The sequence below is a fragment of the Emydura macquarii genome, unplaced genomic scaffold (assembly GCF_026122565.2).
Source record: "Emydura macquarii macquarii isolate MOO-44397 ecotype Brisbane River unplaced genomic scaffold, CSIRO-AGI_Emac_v2 contig_2636, whole genome shotgun sequence".
Classification (NCBI taxonomy): domain Eukaryota; kingdom Metazoa; phylum Chordata; order Testudines; family Chelidae; genus Emydura; species Emydura macquarii.
Window position 1 is genome coordinate 40,129,166 of NW_027132773.1, and position 19,464 is coordinate 40,148,629.

At 43.4% G+C, this 19,464-nt stretch overlaps 1 protein-coding gene across 4 annotated transcripts in view; it reads left to right on the forward strand.

The window, feature by feature from the left end:
- PHTF2 (putative homeodomain transcription factor 2) overlaps nucleotides 1–19,464 on the forward strand; it is a 165,334-nt gene that overhangs the window by 106,683 nt on the left and 39,187 nt on the right. For all 4 annotated transcript variants that reach the window (XM_067564535.1, XM_067564534.1, XM_067564536.1 and 1 more), the window contains exons 10-13: nucleotides 3,293–3,511; nucleotides 8,599–8,727; nucleotides 9,955–10,227; nucleotides 12,707–12,838. In XM_067564535.1, the coding sequence (XP_067420636.1) occupies nucleotides 3,293–3,511; nucleotides 8,599–8,727; nucleotides 9,955–10,227; nucleotides 12,707–12,838 (753 nt within the window). The remainder of the gene's footprint in view (nucleotides 1–3,292; nucleotides 3,512–8,598; nucleotides 8,728–9,954; nucleotides 10,228–12,706; nucleotides 12,839–19,464) is intronic.

The following is a 19,464-nucleotide window of genomic DNA, read 5'->3' on the forward strand; positions in this document are numbered from 1 at the left end:
AAAAACCAAGCGAGGCTTGAGACCCATACTGGACTTAAGACGCCTCAACAAGAACCTCTAGAAATTGAAGTTCCATATGGTCTCTCTGGCCTCCCTCATCCCCTCCCTGGATCCAGGAGATTGTTACGGCACCCTCAACTAAAGGATGCATACTTTCATATTTCTATCTTCCAGGACCACAGGTGCTTCCTGAAGATCATGGTGGGAAACAGCCACTAATAGTTTGCAGCCCTCCCCTTTGGTCTTTCAACCATCCCAAGAGTATTTACAAAGTATATGGTGGTAGTGACAGCTTACCTCTGTCATCAGGGAATCCAGATTTTCCTGTATCTCAACAACTGGTTCATCAAGGGTTGGTCAGATAGTCGAGTCTGGCACAACATCACGGTGTTACTGGTGACCTGCAGAGATCTGGGTCTGTTAGTGAACGAACAAAAGTCCACGTTAGTCCTTCTGCAGAAAATGGAATTCATCGGAGCATTCCTTGATGCCGCAAAGTCCAGAGCATTCCTACCCAAGGCCAGATTTCAGGCCTTATCGGACCTGGTTTGCCAAGTCACGGCCCACCCCCTCACTACGGGGTGGATGTGCCTTAGGCTACTGGGTCGCATGGCGGCATGCACATATGTGGTGCGGCATGCTCTGCTCCACCTCAGACCCCTTCAAACCTGGCTGTCATTGGTCTACTTCCCCCTGAGACACGACATAGACATGATTCTCACACGTCCACCCCGGGTACTTACCTCCCTAGCCTGGTGGACAATTCTGTCAAACATGACTGATAGGGTCCCATTTGCTGCACCTCACTTACCTTAGTATTGAATGTTTCAGACCTGGGTTGAAGGGCTCATCTTGTCCATCACAGAACTCAGGGCCTCTGGTCCGCAAAGGATCTATATCTCTGCACATAAACGTCAGGGAACTCAGAGCAATTTGCCTCACCTGCGAGGTGTTCCTCCCCCAGATGGCAGGAAAGGTAGAACGTGTGTTGACGGATAACACAGCGGTGATATACTACATCTACAAGCAAGGAGGGGCATGTTCTTCGGCTCTATGCCACGAGGCGCTCAGCCTGTGGAGTTTCTGCATAAAGAATGCAATCACCCTGGAGGCCGCTCACCTACGAGGGTCCAAGAACTCCCTTGCAGATCACCTCAGCAGATCTTTTTTCTCTCATCATGAATGGTCTCTGCACCCAGGCATGGCAAGGGCTATCTTCCAAAGGTGGGGAGCTCCCCAAGTGGACTTGTTTGCGACCAGGTGGAACAGGAAGTGCCAGCTGTTCTGTTCCCTGAGGGCACGAGACAATGACTCTCTATCCAATGCCTTCCTTCTGCAATGATCGGGGGGGTTTGTACACTTTTTTCCCCTGATTCCTTTCATACATTGAGTCCTGATAAAAATCAAAAGGGACAAGGCTCATGTCATAATGATCGCTCCAGCATGGCCATGTCAGCACTGGTTCGGCATCCTCATGAGCTGGTCGGTGACCTCTCCATTGGACGCCCCTGGCCCGTCCAGACTTAATCTCTCAGGACCACGGTCAGCTACTGCACCAGCACCTAAGCTTCCTGCACCTGATGGCATGAGTGCTACATGGTTAAGCCACGAGGAACGATCTTGCACCGCCCGGGTTCAGAGGATCCTACTGGAGAGTAAGAAGTCTTCTACTAGGGCCACTTACCTGGCAAAATGGAGGTGGTTCTCCACCTGGGCACAGGGACATGAGCTCTCACTGTCTCAGGCCCCATTGCCATCTGTCCTGGACTACTTGCTTGACCTGAAACAGCAAGATGTACTTAGCAGTGATCTCAGCTTTCCACAAAAGGGTTCAAGGCAGCCCGGTCTTCTCCCATGAAATGACAACTAGATTCTTAAAGGGCCTAGAAAAGCTCTTCCCGTATGTTAGAGCCTTGTTCTTGTAGTCACATACTTTCCTGGCCACTTTTCTCATCCAGCAGTCTACCCTCCCAATTCTCCAGTCCAGCTTACATCTGCAAGTCTTGAATTTTCCCTTCAGCCACCTCTCTCCTTCCCTCCATCATTCATTCAAATCCCCTTCAAAACTCCACCATAATTTCTACCTGCATCTCCAAACCTTAGTTCTTCTCTTCTTTTGGCTCAGTTAGGGAGCACTTCATACAAAAGAAGCACCTTTAAGATACTCATTCCAGGATAATGTGCATCCCACATCTTCCACATCTATTTTTTGGGTCACTATCTCTGTTGCCTCTAGCTGTCATAGCCATCCCTCCTATGCTCCTATTCACTGCCCCTAAGGAACAGGGGCTTGATTTTCCTTCTCCAACAGATCTCCGCTCAGACTCCCCCATTTTCAGCTCTGTTTGCTGGCTTCTATTTCAGAATGAAAACCAAAAATTTCAAAATTCTCCGAGAAAGGGCATTTATTGTTCCCTGCCCAACTTTACTGGGAGTCATGACTCCAGGGTAGTCTGCCTGGCAGGCTGCCCTAGATCTCATGAAAGCCCTGGGCAGCCTACCTCCCAATCAGCCCACTTGGTGTACTGCTGAGGACCTGGGCAGGTGAGCTGGTAGAAAACCAGAGAGGGAACTCTTCCTGGATTTCAGGGGAAATTTCATCAAAATCAACATGGTCCCCTGGAATATATTGATTGATTTTGATGAATCATCACATTCTTATAAAAACAGTTCATCTAAATTTTTTCTGATCAGCTTAACTCATGCGTGTACCTCAGCCCCTTCAGTCTTGTTTTCATTTCAATCCTCCCTCTTTCTGTAAAGTGGGCTCTTTGAGGACCAGGTGATCTTTATTTGTTTGTTCAAAGCCCACTCTCAGCAAAATGAAATGATTATAAGTAGCAGCTGAAGTAATTCAAGTGGGGGAAAAAAACTGATTTGGCATTTCAACTTTTCTTTTTTCTGTTAAAATATTGTGTGTGTTATGAATGAAGGTTTCTTGATTCTCAGTCCTATTTCTATATTAATTCTATGTACATGAACCAAGTCTCAATTTCTCTTTCACATTTACAACTCTTATGTGGAAGAGAGAGACTGGAATATTTAAACTGTAGTGTGTAATAATTATTTGCAGCCCACAGAGGCAACAGTGTTGTTTGAACAAATTAACTTTTGGTCTTCTTAATACTTGTACTGGTTGCTATTATTATTATATTTCCAGGGAAACTGAATAATAGTCTTTTGATTAAAAACAAGCTTGGATTTATTGTAGTTGAACTTTGTCAGTGGTATTTTAAGTAAACTTGGTGGAGTACATAAACTGAATTAACGCCATTGTATATCTTAATTTCAGGATACCCCTAAATCAGGCACTAGTTGCAGTTCTCGATGTTCAAGTTCCAGACAGGATTCTGAGAGCACAAGGCCAGAATCAGAAACAGAAGATGTGCTGTGGGAAGACCTGTTGCACTGTGCGGAGTGCGGCTCTTCCTGTACCAGTGAGACAGATGTAGAAAATCCTCAGGTTAATCCTTGTGTGAAAAAAGAATATAGAGATGATCCATTTCATCAGGTTGGTGTCCATTAATTATTTTGATTATATAATGAGGTACACGCTACCTGCAGTCCTAATAGCTTTATGAAGTGTTCAGGAGTTAGAACTGGGGGAAAGAAAATTAAATAAAAACTGAAATAAAATGCGAAATTAGTGGCAAAGATCTTACTTAAATCCTTTAAAATAAGGAAAATTATATGTATCATGGGAGATGTAGTCCACTCAGGGAGCCTAGCTCATAGAGGGAAAATGGTCTTGTAGATGCTCTGCCCCTGCTGGACAGAACCAGGCCCTTCAGGCCAAGCCACCCAGAAGCAGAGGGGTGGAGCCAGGGCCAGGGTGGGAAGTATAAAAGGCAGGCCCAGCAGCTCAGTCAGGGGGAAGCTGCCGCCGGAGGCAGACGTGTCTTCCCAGAGGCTGTGTCCTAGGCCTGACCCAGGCCCTGCGGCCTAACAGCCTCCAAAGCCTGCCTGAATTGCCGGGCCCGAGTGGCTGGAGAGGGCCGCCGGGCTCGAGCCCGCTGGGTGGGAGAAACCCCCTGAGGCCAGCCCTGACCTGGAGGAGCTGCCTGGCGTGGAGGACCCACCGGCATGGACTGAACCTCGTGGACTGGAGGAACCCCTGGGGCCCTGTGACCTGAAGGAGCTACCTTCCGCAGACGACCCTGAGGAGTTTCTGGACCAGCCGCTGCTCAACAGTGACTCGCAGGACACCTGCTCGCCGCCTCACCCAGCGTCCCGGAGGGAGCTACGTGGATGCAGATATACCCGGGGATTGGGTGGAAGGAAGTAGCCCAGGGACAGCTGACCAGGGAGTGGCTGAGTGTGACTGAGTCAGTCAGCGCGATGCGGCTGGATCCCCGCTGACTCAGTGGCAAAACGCTTTGCCTCTGATAGAGCCTTGGGCTGGGACGCAGTGGAGTTGGGTGGGCCTGCGTCCCCCTCCCCCCTTCCCTAACCACCCTGGGAGTGCTTGGTGTCCTCTACACTGCTGGCTAGAGGACCCCGAGCTTTGCCAGCCCCGCCTGACTGTAAGGCCGGGGGCTATAGACCACTATACCTGCTCTGCCCCCTCGAGGAGCTGGGGGCTATCGATTGCTGCACCAGCCCTGCCCAGCTTGAAGGCCGGGGGCTACAACCTGCTTACGTGCCCCGCCTGCTTGAGGGACGGGGGCTATGGATGCCTTTGCCAGCCCTGCCCGGCTTAAGGGGGGATTGTAGACTATACCTGCCCTGCCTACTTGAGGACCGGAGGTAACAGACTGCTCGTCTGCCCTGCCCCGCCTGGGGGACCGGGGGTACCAGACTACGCATCACCCCCCCTGCCCCTGGCCATAGGACCTAGGTACTTTCTGGCCCAGCTTGTGAGCCGGGGGGCTAAAGACTCAGTTGCCTGATCTGCTCTGTCTGAGGGCTGGGGGCAATAGACTATTGGCCCACCCCACCTGTTGGCAGGCCGGGGAGATGCAGACCCATTACCAGCCCTGCCCTATGTGAGGGCCAGGGGGCTATAGACTGCTGGAGAAGCCCGCCCCGCCTGGGGGCTGGGGCTATAGACTTCTAGATAGGTAGCTTATTCCCCTCGACAAAGGTGCTGTGGCCTTCCTCGGAGCCTGGGCCCGAGGAAGGGTTGTGATGCCACTGGTTGGACCGTGCCACCAGTTTACACCTTCCAATTGTCAAACAATACTGGTGTCATAGGTATCATATAGACCTTTGAATGCATATGATACCTTTAATCAAATTGCATACTTTTATAATTTTATTAACTTGTCCCATTTAACCATGAGACGATGAGAATGTCATTACTTACACATTACACTTGTTAAATATACTACATTAATCAAATAGATACACATTATTACTAAGAAATGATGTGCAATGGATCTTATTAATTATTGGATTATTTCCTTAAATTTGGTACAGATTACTGTCTGAGACGAGATACCGGGCAAGATATGGCCCATGGTCTGACCCAGTATGGCAGCTCATGTGTTTATTTAAACCTATCAATATGTGATACCAGCAGTCAACATATGACAAATGACTAAGATATAGAACATCTTTATTTTGTTGTGTTGCATCATAATTGTCATGTATCTTTAACTAAAAGTTGTTCCAAAGGATGTTTACTTATTAAGTAAATTAAATAAACCAATTTAAAAAGAAAACCAGGAAAATAATTTGACAAAAGCAACCATAAAGTCTCTCCTCAAACATGGGTTGTCATTGGAGATGGTTAGGAATTTTTCAGTGAAACTTTTTTTTTTGGTCCGGAAATGCTGAAACTTTTGTCAGGAAAGTTTGTGTGGATGTTTCTGATCCTAGAAAGCTAATAGCCCTATGGTTCAAGTAATTCCTTGGGATGTGGGAGCCCAGATTCAAGTCCCTCCTCTGTCTCATTCTGGGTTACAGAGTCAGTTCCTCTCTCTTTCTCTTCTGTTCGAGTTGTTCCACTTTGTATAAATATTAAATATTCACTGGGATAGAGAGAAACTCTATAGTCTGGTGGCTAGATCACAAAAGGTCACTTTTTTGTTCCCCATCAGAATGAGAACAGATTCTGAAACCTTTTTGGTTTTTTTTTTTTTTTTTGTTTTTTTTTAAATTGAATCCTTGTTCTCCAAACTACTTGCTAGACAACACTAGAATATTGGATATTAGAAATCCTGGATTCTGGCCCTGATTCTGGGAAGGTAGTATCATCTAGTGGTTAGAAAGAGGATAATCAAAATTCACAGACTTAGCCTAGTCAAGCTGAAATGCAGTGTGGCTCAGTGGATAAATCTTGATTCTGCTATATTAAATATCTTGCCTCTATTTCAGTCACTTGTGCTAGAGTGAACTTGTGTAATATCTACATTAATTAATTGTAAAATGAGTTGGGCTAATATTTGACTGCCTGTGAGGGCTGGGATATTAGACCTTGGTTAGTGATAAGGGCTATGAAATACACAGAAATATAAATGGCCATCAGTAGAGGTGATAGTCAGAATGCATGATCTCTTGGCTTCCAGTTTAGCGCATTTTCCCCAAGGCCAATGTTTTCCCAAATTTTTTAAAAGTAAGATACTCTCCAAAAAATAAAACAAAATGTGCCCACCCCCACATTTAATTCTGGTGAGTATTCATAAAGTTCTATATGTATGTAGATCATCATAGTGTGATTCTTCCCCTCCTGTCTTACATGCTTTGAAATATGTTGTATGTGAGCATTAACTATCTCATCTGGTATTTGAGAGAGCAGCTATTGAAATGAATGGAGCAGTTCACACTTCACAGCTATTGTTTTAGGCTCTCTTCAAGCATAGTCAGACATTGCTGCGTCTATTATGCTTGGATCATGTTTTGAAGGCTTTGTTCACAGCTGCATTAGCTAGAGACTAAGGAAGGTCTACACTTAAAATGTACTGCTGTAGCGCTTTAATGAAGACGTTCTACATAGTTAATCCACCTCCTTTTAGAGGTGGTAGCCATTTCAATTGGGGAGAAGCTCTCTCACCAACATTGTACTGTCTGCACTGCGGGTTTAGGTTGGCATAAGTATGTTGCTGAGGGGTGTAGATTTTTCACAGCCCTGAGCAATGTAGTTAAACCGATGTAAGTCTTTTGTATAGATGAGACAACTTTATGTTAAGACGAGAGTAGAGAATCTGTAAAACAGAGATCTGTCAATGCCCCCAGCTACTCATTCATATTCCATCAAAGAGGTCCTTCCCATGCTTTGAGAAATATTTTTCTAGGCTCAAAGGGTATTTTGATGGGAAGTATTCTTTCTCTGTACATAAACAGGGAGCCAATTCAGTTCTTTTGCGGAACATTCCATAGTAGATGTGATTATATCTTGATTTTTAGTAAGGCTTTTGACATAGTCCCACCTGACATTCTAATAAGCAAACTAGGAAAATGTGGTCTAGATGAAATTACTATAAAGTGGGTGCATAACTGGTTGAAAGACTGTACTTAAATAGTAGTCATCCAGGGGTTCTCTGTCAAACTGGGCGGACCTATCTGGTGAGGTCCCACAGGGGTCTGTTGTGGGTCTGGTACTATTTGGCTTTTTTTAGTAATGACTTAGATAATGGAGTGGAGATTTGCAGATGATGCCAGGCTTGAAGGAGTTGCAAGCATTTTTGAAAACAGGATTAGAATTCAAAATGACCTTAACAAATAGGAAACTTGTTCTGAAATCAACAAGATGAAGTACTACATTAGGGAAGGGAAAATCAAATGCACAAGTACAAAATGGGGAATAACTGGCTAGGCAGTAGTACAGCTGAATAGGATCTGGGGGCTATAGTGGTTCACAAACTGAATATGAGATGTCAATGTGATGCGATTGCAAAAGAGGCTAATCTTCTGGGTGTATTAACAGGATTGTCATATGTGAGGCATGGGAGGTAATTGTTCCATTCTACTCAGCACTGGTAAGGCCTCAGCTGGAGTACTGTGTCCAGTTGTGTGTCACACTTTAAGAAAGATGGGGAACAAATTGGAGAGAGACCCAAGGAGAGAAACAAAAATATAAGAGGTTTAGAAAACCTGATTTATGAGGAAAGGTTTAAAAAAACTAGGGATGTTTCGTCTTGAGAAAAGAAGACTGAGGGTGGGATGGGACTGATAAATCTTCAGATACGTTAAGGGCTGTTATAAAGAGGAAAGTGAACAATTGTTCTCCATGTCCACTGAAAGAAAGACAAGAAATAATGGACTTAATCTGCAGCAAGAGAGAATTAAGTAGATATTAGGAAAAGCTTTCTTAACTATAAGAATGGTGAAGTAGTGGACTAGTCTTCCTAGCGAAGTTGCGGAATCCCTGTCAATGAAAGTTTTTAAGAACAGGTTAGACAAACACCTGTCAGGGATAGTGTAGGTATACTTCGTTCTGCCTCAATGCAGGGGGATGAACTAGATGCTTTTCAAAGTCCCTTTCCAGCTTTGCATTTCTATGATAATCTGATACACATGAAAGCTCTTTACAACAATATTCAAGGCACAATCTAATGTAATTTTTTTTGTCAGCAAAAGTATTGACACTGAAGTAAATTTTGTTGGTGAACTATAAAATACTTACTATATACAAATGAATATCCTTGCTTTCTATAGAGTCATTTGCCCTGGCTCCATACTTCCAATCCAGGACTAGAAAAAGTAAGCGCTATTGTATGGGAGGGTAATGACTGCAAGAAAGCTGATATGTCAGTACTTGAAATCAGCGGCATGATAATGAACAGAGTGAGTATTCTTTTCTTTTTACTCCATGCAAACTATAGTTAGCACTCAGAATTTATCATATTTTGGGCTGATTTTCTCTTTGATAATCTCTAGCAAATATCATTAGAAGACTTACAAGAGTTATTTAATCTCAGATCTTAAAATAGTGCATTTAAATTTGAATGACTCTAAGTTTTTATTTGATTTGTTTTCAAACACGTGAACATTCTATGAATGTCACCATTTGTCCCCCAACTCTTGGGAACAACCAATTTCACCTGTAGGCTTTTATGTGAATATCATAAATTAGAACTATAGCAGAGATATAGATAGAAATATTTGAAAACTAGAATTAAGGTTGGAAAACATATTCTTTATTTTAAGAAATAAACCTTTAAGAAAATGGATGTGATGCCTAATTGCACGAAAATGTTCCCAAATAACGTTCTCATCTTGAGAGAAGACCAGTGACCCCATATGCTGTAGCAATACAACCAAAGTGGACACCAGCAGAGATAGAATAGACTTTAGTATCAAATCCAGACAAACACAACTTTAGCTAACGATAACCTTCATTAGTGTTAGCAGTATTGAGAGTTTTATCCTCTGTGAGCAACCCATTAGAAGGCAATACAGTCACATGCTTAGTTCAACCACATGTGCCTTATCCATAGAGACCAACATAGTCTTCTATTATTTATTTATATTGTGATAACACTCAAAGATCCAGGTAGGATTGGGTTCCATGTTGCTAGGTGCTGTACAAACATTTAGGAATACATTGTGCCTGCAAAGAATGTACAATCTAAAAAGACAAAGATGCATGGAAACAGAACAAGATATAGCATGTTAGCAAAGTAATTAGGATGATTGGCACGTTATTTCAGTGTTGTCTTTATTTTTAATAAAATTACCCAATTGCCCCTCAGCCCATCATTTTTTTTAGTTCTTTATAAAAAACAAATGTATTTACTTACCTAATGCACACTGAAAATAAAGTATTCTCACCTCCTTCTATAGCTATTTATCCATCCTCAACCTCCGTTTCATTGTCATTTTGTATATTCAATGCATACCTTTTCTGTAACAGTAAATTTTGAAGATGTTTAATAAATATACTTTACATCTTCCATGTCTTTTTTTTTTTTTAACTGCCATTGCTAAACTGAAGTAGTAACTAAGCTGTTGACACTAACAGACATGAGATTAATTCTAATAAATGGATAACTTCATTTCTTCCATTTTTAGGTGAACAGCTACATACCAGGAATAGGATACCAAATTTTTGGAAACTTAATCTCTTTAATACTGGGTTTAACTCCGTTTGTATTTCGACTTTCTCAAGCTAAGGATTTGGAACAGCTAGCTACACATTCTGCTACTGAACTTTACATTATTGCATTTGGATCAAATGGAGACACATTTGTTCTTTCTATGGTTATAATAAGTTTTGTAGTCCGGGTGTCCCTTGTATGGATTTTCTTTTTTCTGCTATGTGTAGCAGAAAGAACATACAAACAGGTAAGTATAATATCAAGCCTCTCATTATTATATTCCTTTATAGAAGAAAAAGAAAATGAAGTATTGTGCTTGATGAGTTTTGTTGGGCATAAATAATTTAAACTTTGTTTCTTCTTGGTGCTAAGGTCTACAGATCCATTATGGTGGACACGTCAGACTACTTGCACTAGGGGGCAGAACTAGACCTGTCAGTCACTGGCAGAAGGGGTATACTTTGCCCTTTGAAGTTCCCTCTAGTTTTATCAACCTCCTTTACAACCAGTGGCTCAATGAGAAATCCCTGCTACAGAGTTTTTCTAAGGAAAACTTTCACCTTTTATTTCAAATTTCTGATTAACATTTTAGCTCAGTAATTTGTCCATCTAATTCTCAACTGTGTCCCAGAGCTGAATTTCCCTCAGTCCCCTTATGCCCTGTACAGGAGGGGAGCCAGGCAGGATTGGAATAGCTATCTCCAGGGATGAGCAGCTCCTCATTCCCTATTTCCACAACAGGAATGATGCCAGATGGGCATCACACCTGATGGAAAATAGTGTCTAAATTATTAGAGCCTGTATCAGCAGCCACACTCCTGACTGTGGAGTTTAGATGTCTTCTCCCACCTCCTCTCAGCCTGTGTATGGAGGGCCCTGGCTATGGAATGGATACTGCCAACATTGGATAGTGCGGGCTTAGCTTTCTATCCCTGCTGCCACTTCAACACTATGCTTCTCAGAGGAGCCCTACTTATATCCCAAGCTGGGGCCATCAGGGGAAATTTAGAACCACCTGTCCCTTATAGACTCTGTAAACTAGAAAGGATTACAGCCTCTGGGGAGTCCATTCTTGAAACCCCAGTACCTTATATGAGAGACCCAGAAGGGACCTGTACTGGGGGACAAGACAATGATTCCTGCCTCTTTGAGGGCAGAGAGATTGCTAGCCACTGGGAAATATTTTTGGAAGAGTGTGTGAGCCTAATTTTTTTCCTCTTTCTGAAGCAGGGTCCTAGGGACAAATTCCTAAAATTGCAATTATTTATATCAGCTCTGGTTCCCCTGTTCACTTTCACAGAGCATGGGTTAACAGATAATGCAGACAAGACCAAGCCAAAGACTAGGAGAGGTCGGGAGGTGGAGGGGAAGGGAATTCTTCTTCCTTAAGGCAGGAAGGCCAGCTGTCAATATTAGAGCTAAGGGATCAAATAACAAAAATATATATTTTTTAAAAAGACAGATTGTCTTTCTGGCATAATACTGAGTTCTCTGAAACTATGATTAGGAGGTCTGTGGCTGCCCTCCACAAGCTATAACTACTTATTCCTCCCCATCTTCCCTAGGAGGATATTATAATAGAGGAATGGAGATTTCCTACCACACCTAAGAGACTAAATGTATGTCATCCACTCTCTACCAGGCTGTTTCACTCAGCTTATCTGGGTTGCTGTGCTTAAAAGTCCAGATTCTTCTTTGGGTATCTGTACATGTGGATCCCATTTTTATTGCATATGTGCCCTACCCACAGGGATGGAATCTTTTAATTATCTGTGTGCATTAGAGCTGCAAATGGACTCTGCATGCCCTTCTGCCCCCCACCCCCCCCACCAAACATCCCCAATGGCATAAAGGGTGGAGCTGCCCCCCAACCACCACCCAGTTCCTTGTCACAGCTTGACAGTGAGATGGCTTAGCTACTGTTGTCTCTGTGTTGTTATATAGTTAGTGTAGCTACTACACTTAGTTTTCCATTGTTTTTGTATATGTGGTGTTATCTCACTGGCAAAAATAAATATATGTCTGTGTATTTATATTTGTGCGAGAGTGTAAGAAAGATTGTTTTTACTTAGCTGCCCCAGTAGTAGCCTTATGGGTGACTCAAAATCTCCAGGTTTTGAAACCTGTCTGTTGTGCAACGCAACTAGTCCATTAAATAATGGACACAATAAGTGCCTTTTTTCCCCTGGGAAAAGACTGTAGGCTGAAAAAGTTTGTGATTTTTATGTCTTTTTCAGAAAGCTATGTTTAAGTCTTCCTGATGGAAAATCAATGAGAGGTGCATTGTACTCTAAAGTCCTTCCAAGCAAAGAAGCCCCTGCTTCTTTGGAGCCTCACTAAGCATGTGCTCCAGAACATTTTCATTATGACATTACCAAAATGTTTTTTGGGGTGTGGGTGGGTGGGTGTGTGTGTGTTCGAAACAAATCAGTAAACACAACATGAATCGTTTTAGTCAACCCAAAACTGCATTTTTCTACAAATAAACTTTTGCCCAGCTCTGCTTGTAATGGATCTGTGTAAAATTCAAATTTTTGGGTAAGCACAGTTAAATTTTCCTATTCCATATCATTAATGGATTCCTATAATTTATTCATGTTCTTTTTACTATAACGCTACCTGTATTTCTGCTTTTCAAAGTAGTATATGTAATATATTAAACTAAATTGATAAGTCATGTTGAGCTCAGCTTTTTAAAATCTATAATCACTTAACATCTCTTGTAGAGGCTCCTTTTTGCCAAACTCTTTGGTCATTTAACATCTGCTAGAAGAGCAAGAAAATCAGAGATTCCTCACTTCCGGCTGAAGAAAGTGCAAAATATTAAAATGTGGCTCTCTCTCCGGTCCTATCTGAAGGTAAAATGACCATATATTTTACTTGCACTCTTACGCTGTTAATATAAATTCCTGTCCCATTATTGGAAAGGTGGTGGTATTGTTGCATTGAGGTGTGCCCTCCTCTGAATTGCTAGTTTCCTTTCAATATCCTCATTTCTCTCCTAATCGACATTTGGGCTGTACCTCTTGCAATAAACTAAGATAGCTCAGACTTTTCCAACAGGCTCCTGGTCCTGACCAAGCCCCTTGTGCCTTTCTCTGACCCCAGTGATCATGGTTTAGCTTCTTGCTTTTCATAAAAAACAAAAACGAGAGTTCTGTAGCACTTTAAAGACTAAAAAATTTAATTTCAGCAGGCATAAGCTTTTCGTGGGCTTCAGCCCACTTCCTCAGATGCAGTTGGTAGAAATAATACAGCAAATATTGGCAACATATATAGGAGGCAATATATACATATCCAAAGGCATATACAATAATAGGGTAGGTGGATGAAAGCCGGGTACTTGAGGTCTAATGGCAACCATTGAGTAGGAGGTGAGAATGGGTGATCAGAGCAAATTACTTCCTGTAATGAGAGAGCCATTCCAAATCCCTGTTTAAACCCAGTTTGAATGTGTCAAGTTTGCAGATAATTTCTAACTCCGCAGTTTCTCTTTCAAGTCTGTTTTTGAATTTTTTTTGTAGAAGTATAGCAACTTTCAGGTCAGAGACAGTGTTGTGGGAGATTGAAGTGTTCTCCGACTGGTTTATGGATGTTATTTTTATGTCTGATTTGTGTCATTTATCCTTTTGTGAAGTGATAGTTCAGTTTGGCCAATGTACATGGCAGAGGGGCATTGCTGGCACATGATCGCATATATAACATTAGTGGATGTGCAGGTGAATGAGCCCCTTATGGTGTGATTGATGTGGTTAGGACCAGTGATGCTGTCACTAGAGGCGATGTGTGGGCAGAGCTGGCAACGGGGTTTGTTGCAGGGATGGGTTCCTGGACTGGACTTCTTGTAGGGTGTATGGTTGTTGGTGAGTATTTGCTTCAGGTTGGGGGGCTGTCTGTAAGCCAGTATGGGTCTGTCGCCCACTCCCTGAGCAAGAGATGGATCATCTGCTAGGATAGGTTGTAGATCTTTAATGATGTGTTGGAGAGATTTTAACTGGAAACTGTAGGTGATGACCAATGGTGTTCTGTTGTTTTCTTTGTTGGGTCTGTCCTGTAGTAGGTGACTTCTTGCTTTTCATAGACTCCTTTATGATAGACAAATAAGATGGAGCAATCAGAAGATGAAGAGGAGCTCCATCTACAAGGAGACTGTCTCAAGAGTCATAGAAGGACAGCACTGCCATGATTACTCCCAACCTGCAGACCCTACTTCTTCCGGGGAATGTCTTGTTAGGGTCTCTGCTTTCCATCATACCAGCCAAGGCTCCTCCAGAGATCATTCCACAATGGCAGATCAGTCCTCTTCTTCACTTCTTAGGACTCCACAAAGTGGATTAGCCTTCCTGATCAGGGATTCTTCAGGATTATGCCCCAAACCTCCCCGCAACCGGAGTCCAAGGTCCAATCCACATCCCAAAGAAAAACTCCAAGGTACCATCTCAGGTTCTTAAATTAAGTAACTGAGCTGCTTGGCAAGTAATCCTTTGTCTTCTTTCCAAAGGGAACTTCTAGATTCATGAATGTTCTCTAACAACTTATTCACAAGATCTTTATGTAGATGTTGGTTCTGCTAACAGTTCAGCGAAGGAGTCTATGGGCTCATTTAAACCTGCGCTTAGATGACATATTTACCAGACCACTGTTTTTGAAGATCCTGCAGGAAGTGACCAAGAGGGTCCCTTCTATACATCAGGCACACAGGTTCATCATAAACTTGAAAAGGAGATTCCCTTTGTTGAGTAGTAGAGACGCACAGGAAATCTGTGGCACAGTTCTTCAGAGTCCCAAGCTAGTGCCCAGACCACTGGAACATCTTTCCTGTCTACAAAACAAAGATAAGATCTCCACGGTGTCACAGAATCAGGTGTCTTCCATCAGTCTTTATCTGCCTCTTCAGTTTCCAGCACAGAGATTCTCCATGGGTTGGCTGAGCCCTAAAGTCTCATGGAACAGACTAAGCTGCCTCCAGCCTTTGCAAGCAATGAGGTGTAGTCTGATTGTCTGGGGCTGAGGGAGATATCAGTCCCAGAAAGAAAATGTCAATTGACAAATGTTCTATTTGGCCTTTTTAATGAAATAAGCTTCTTTTTCTAAGATTAAACATAAAAAAGCTACAATGATTAAACTTGTCAACTTTGCTATATCTTTGGATGCTAATTTTATCCGGAGCATACCATCGTTAAAAATGCTTTTTTTTTTTCTGTGAGGCAAGGAGGTATTCCACTTTTGTGATCCTGAAGTGGTCTGTTCTCCTTTGCTTCCACCAAGCTTATGGTTGAGAAGGTCATGGCAGGACTTCATTTTGAACTTTTAACTCCACTTTCTTAAAGGGGACCCATCAACTTAAAAGCATTGTAAACAAACTTGTTTAGCCATATTACTAGTGATATTAGTAAAATATTATTTGTTAATATTGTATGAAGGAATTGAATACAGTTCACTTGTTACTATTTATGCTCTTTATTTTTTCCTCCCAGACAATGAAAATCTGTTAAATCATTTTCACTTCATATAATCACTTACTTAGTACTGCAATATGAGGGTTTCAAAAACTGCAACAAAAAAGAGAGCCATACGTTCTTCAAGTGATGCCATCATATGTGCTCCACTGTAGGTGTGGCAGCCCCTTTGAATCTGGAGTTGGAGATCTTCAATAGCAGTCCCCATCAGGCTGCACATGCACACATCTCCTCCTGTGCACAGGAAGTGTATATAGTGCTGTGTGGTCCACCACCCTCAGTTTCTTCTCTGTCGCCTGTGGTCTGGAACAGAACCCTTAGCAGAGCCCGTTTTCATCTTCTCCTTAGGTAGTTCTTTAGCAAACTCTCCCTTATATCGTTAGATAGATAGTTCTTCAGTTTTTCTCTTTCTTCCTTCATTTTTTTTTAAACACTATTTTTTTTCTCCTACTACTCCATTTTAATTTCTACAACTCTACATTCTTTAGTATAACGTATGTTTTTGTTTCCCCACTTCCCTCCCTTCCCAGTCATGATACAGTTCCCCTTATGTTCAGGTTTCAGAGGTGCATTTCCTGTGGGGCCGGCTTCCGGATAACAAACGGCCATTCAGGGTGCATTTGTTGCCTGTGAGAGGAACACATTCCTCAGAACTGCTCCCACTGCCTTGATTTAAAACATAGAGCAAGGAAGGACAGGGACATCAGAAATAAACTGCTCCTAATAGAAAAATCACTTTGTCCAGCCTCCGATCCCAGTTTGTATTCCTCCCCAAAGAGACGCTTACGATCGGCAAGATTGACTACCAACCCTCACTCCCCATGCCCAAGTAAGAGGAAAAACAGCCTCTGACCGGGCTGAGGGTAAGAAGAGAGTGGCCCCCTCTTCAATTCTTGAGGCACAAACTCAAAGAATGCCGTCCATGGCTAGATCTGTGGCGTCAACGGCTTCTGACAAGGGGCATGGTTCTGCAAAGAGAGTTCCTCAGCCTTTAAGATAAGGTCAAAAGACCCAACTAGGGCAGATGATCAGCTATTGATACCACCTTCTATTTGCAGTGACTGAAGCGAGCCCTCTACCTCATCCGTGGCTCTGAGACCCTTTGTGGCTCCAAAGCAGCCAATGGCACTGAGGAAGCCATCAGCACCAGCTAAGTTGTCGACAACCATGAAGTCAGCAGCACTGACAAAGACTTCAGCTTCACCGAAGAGCTTGGCTCCTGCTCTACCAATGGCTCTGAAAAAATCTCTGGCACCACCTGCTGGCCATGCTGAAAAACACACCACAGCACTGTGTACTACATCAGCATCAGTGATGTCATATGCACCGCAGAAGTTCAGATACATATCAGACCCATGAGTATCTGATACTCCAGTCCCCACTCCTTAAACGAGACACTCCAAGTCTCACTTTTGCCTGAGTCAACTCGTGCCTCACTCTCTCCAGTGGCTGCCCCTTTCCCGAGTGATGTGGAGGAGGAGGGAGAATATGCTGAATCTATTGCCCCATCAACATTGGGGCTAATGGCACCAGCCTTACAAACTTACCCTTCAATGCCCTGGGTACCCAATCCTGGCAAGGCCCTCCCTGGATGTAACTGCATATTCCCCTCCAACCTAACTGGCCATACTGGGAATCTTGGGCCATGTACAGGGCTCAATTTCATAATCCTCCAGCATGACAGATACAACATCCTCCATCTATCCTATCCTCAACATTCTCACAACTTCTGGATGTACAGCCTCCACAAGCAGAAGAGGAAGAACAGGTGCAGAACATGAGATGTAACATGAGGATGACCAAGAGGAAGAGCACCGGCCCTGCACTTTACATCGTGCTCACCTGATGAGGCCATTATGCTACTGCCTCCTATTAGGACCAATGATTTTAGGCATTTTCAGGACTTGTTCCATAGAGTGGCAGACGTGCTGCACATCCAACTGGAGGAGGTTAAAGAACAGTAGCATGAGCTAATTGACATTCTCCACACCTCCTTGGCAGCAAAAATCATACTGTGTGTCAATAATGCACTACTCAAACCCGCCAATCTTTTATGGCAAACCCCATCCTCTATCCCACCTGCATGCGAATGTGCAGACAGAAAATATTATGTACCAGCAAAGAACGCGGACTTCTTGTTTTCACACCCTACTCCAAACTCCCTCGTTGTTAACACGGTTCAAGAAAAAAAAAAACACTGATACCAACCTTGATTTGCCCATACCAACCGGGGATTGGAAAAGATTAGATTTATTCAGAGAAGGTCTTGCTCTTCTGCATGCTCGTTTAGAATCTCAAACTACGAGACCCTTTTGGTGAAATACAATTATATTAACTCTTTTAATTTGAAGGAGTTATGTCAAGACCTCCCAAGGAGCAATTCTTGTCCCTTATAGCAGAAGGCCATCTCATAGCCTGCATGGTTCTTCAAGCCTCCTTGGACTCAGCTGACATTGCAGCCCAGTCCATTGCTACTGCAGTAGTAATGCAGCGAACTTCCTGGCCATATCTCTCAGGATTCCCCTATGAGAACAAACAACGGTTGAAGATCATTTGAAGGACAAAAATTGTTCTCGGAACGTACTGACAATGCACTACACTCACTAAAGGACTCCCGAGCGACACTCAAACCTCTGTGTATATGCACTCCACAACCAAAGAGGAGATCAGGGAAATACCAACTTTTCTCCAAGATCCCAGCCTCAACTTTATTACTCTCAGTGGCAGTTCAACAACCAATGCTACCATCAGCGCCCTCCCAACAATCACAATAATCACAGACAGCCTGCTGCACAAGGGGCAACATCTCATACACATTCTAACAAACAGTTTTGAAGGTGTACTCAAGGGTCTGAGAACACCCCCTCTGTTCCCTTTGACCTCACCATCTATGATATCTTAAACAGATCATCAGTTTGGCAACTGATTAGCTCCATTGCTAACATCTTGGATGTTTATCCAGGATGGGTCCTGGAAATAATAAGGAAGGATATTTCATCCCCTTCCTAACTATGCCATCCTGCCACCTCCTTTCCCGTCTCTCTTCAGGGACCCCTCTCACGAGCCCATCAGGGAGGAAGTTAACAATCTTCTGAAACTGGGAGCCATAGAGCTGGTCCCCGTACAACACAGAGGACGAGGATTCTACTCCCACTACTTCCTGGTTCAGAAGAAATCCAGCAGTTGGTGTCCCATCCTGGACCTTCACAATCTAAACAAGCTTGTCAAACTGCAATGATTCAAGATGGTCACCCTCTTCATCATCATGCCAGCATGGAAACAGGGGGACTGGCTCTCTGCCCTCGACATACAAGATGCATACTTCCATATCACCTACATCCCAGTCATGGATGCTTCCTGTGATTCACAGTAGGCAACAACCACTTCCAGTACAAAGTGCTGCCTTTGACTATCCACAGTGTCACAAGTTTTTCCAAAATGCTTGCAGTGGTCGTGGCTTACTTAAGAGAGAGAGGTATCATGATCTTTCCATACTTGGATGATTGCCTTCTCAAAGCTCCATCTGAGGCTAAAGTGCTCCAAGCAGTTTACACAACGATGAACTTTCTCAGAAACTTAGGTCTCCTCATCAACCTCACAAAATCCACCTTGAGACTGGTGCAAACACTGGAATTCATTCACGCTCAACTTGACGCCATACAAGCAAGGGCAATTCTACCACCTCACAGGTTCACAGCTATAACAGACCTGATCTCCAACGCATAAGTGTGCCCCCAGTTTTCAGAACACACATGCCTCCAGTTCCTGAGACGTATAGCAGCAGCCACTTTTGCGACGTTACACATGAGGTTACATATGTGATGTTTTGAGGGCTGGCTCCGCACTGTGTACCTTCTGTGATGTTCCCCTCTACAATCTGGACTGGTGAATTGCTGTCACCCCAATCCCTCACTCTTGGAGCCCATCTTACCTTGCTTTGCTATGAGAACACCCACTCCTGAGCAGCTCATGCACAGCCATTGCATGTAAGTTGCTCTCAACTCAGAGAATGAGTGCCTCCAGCC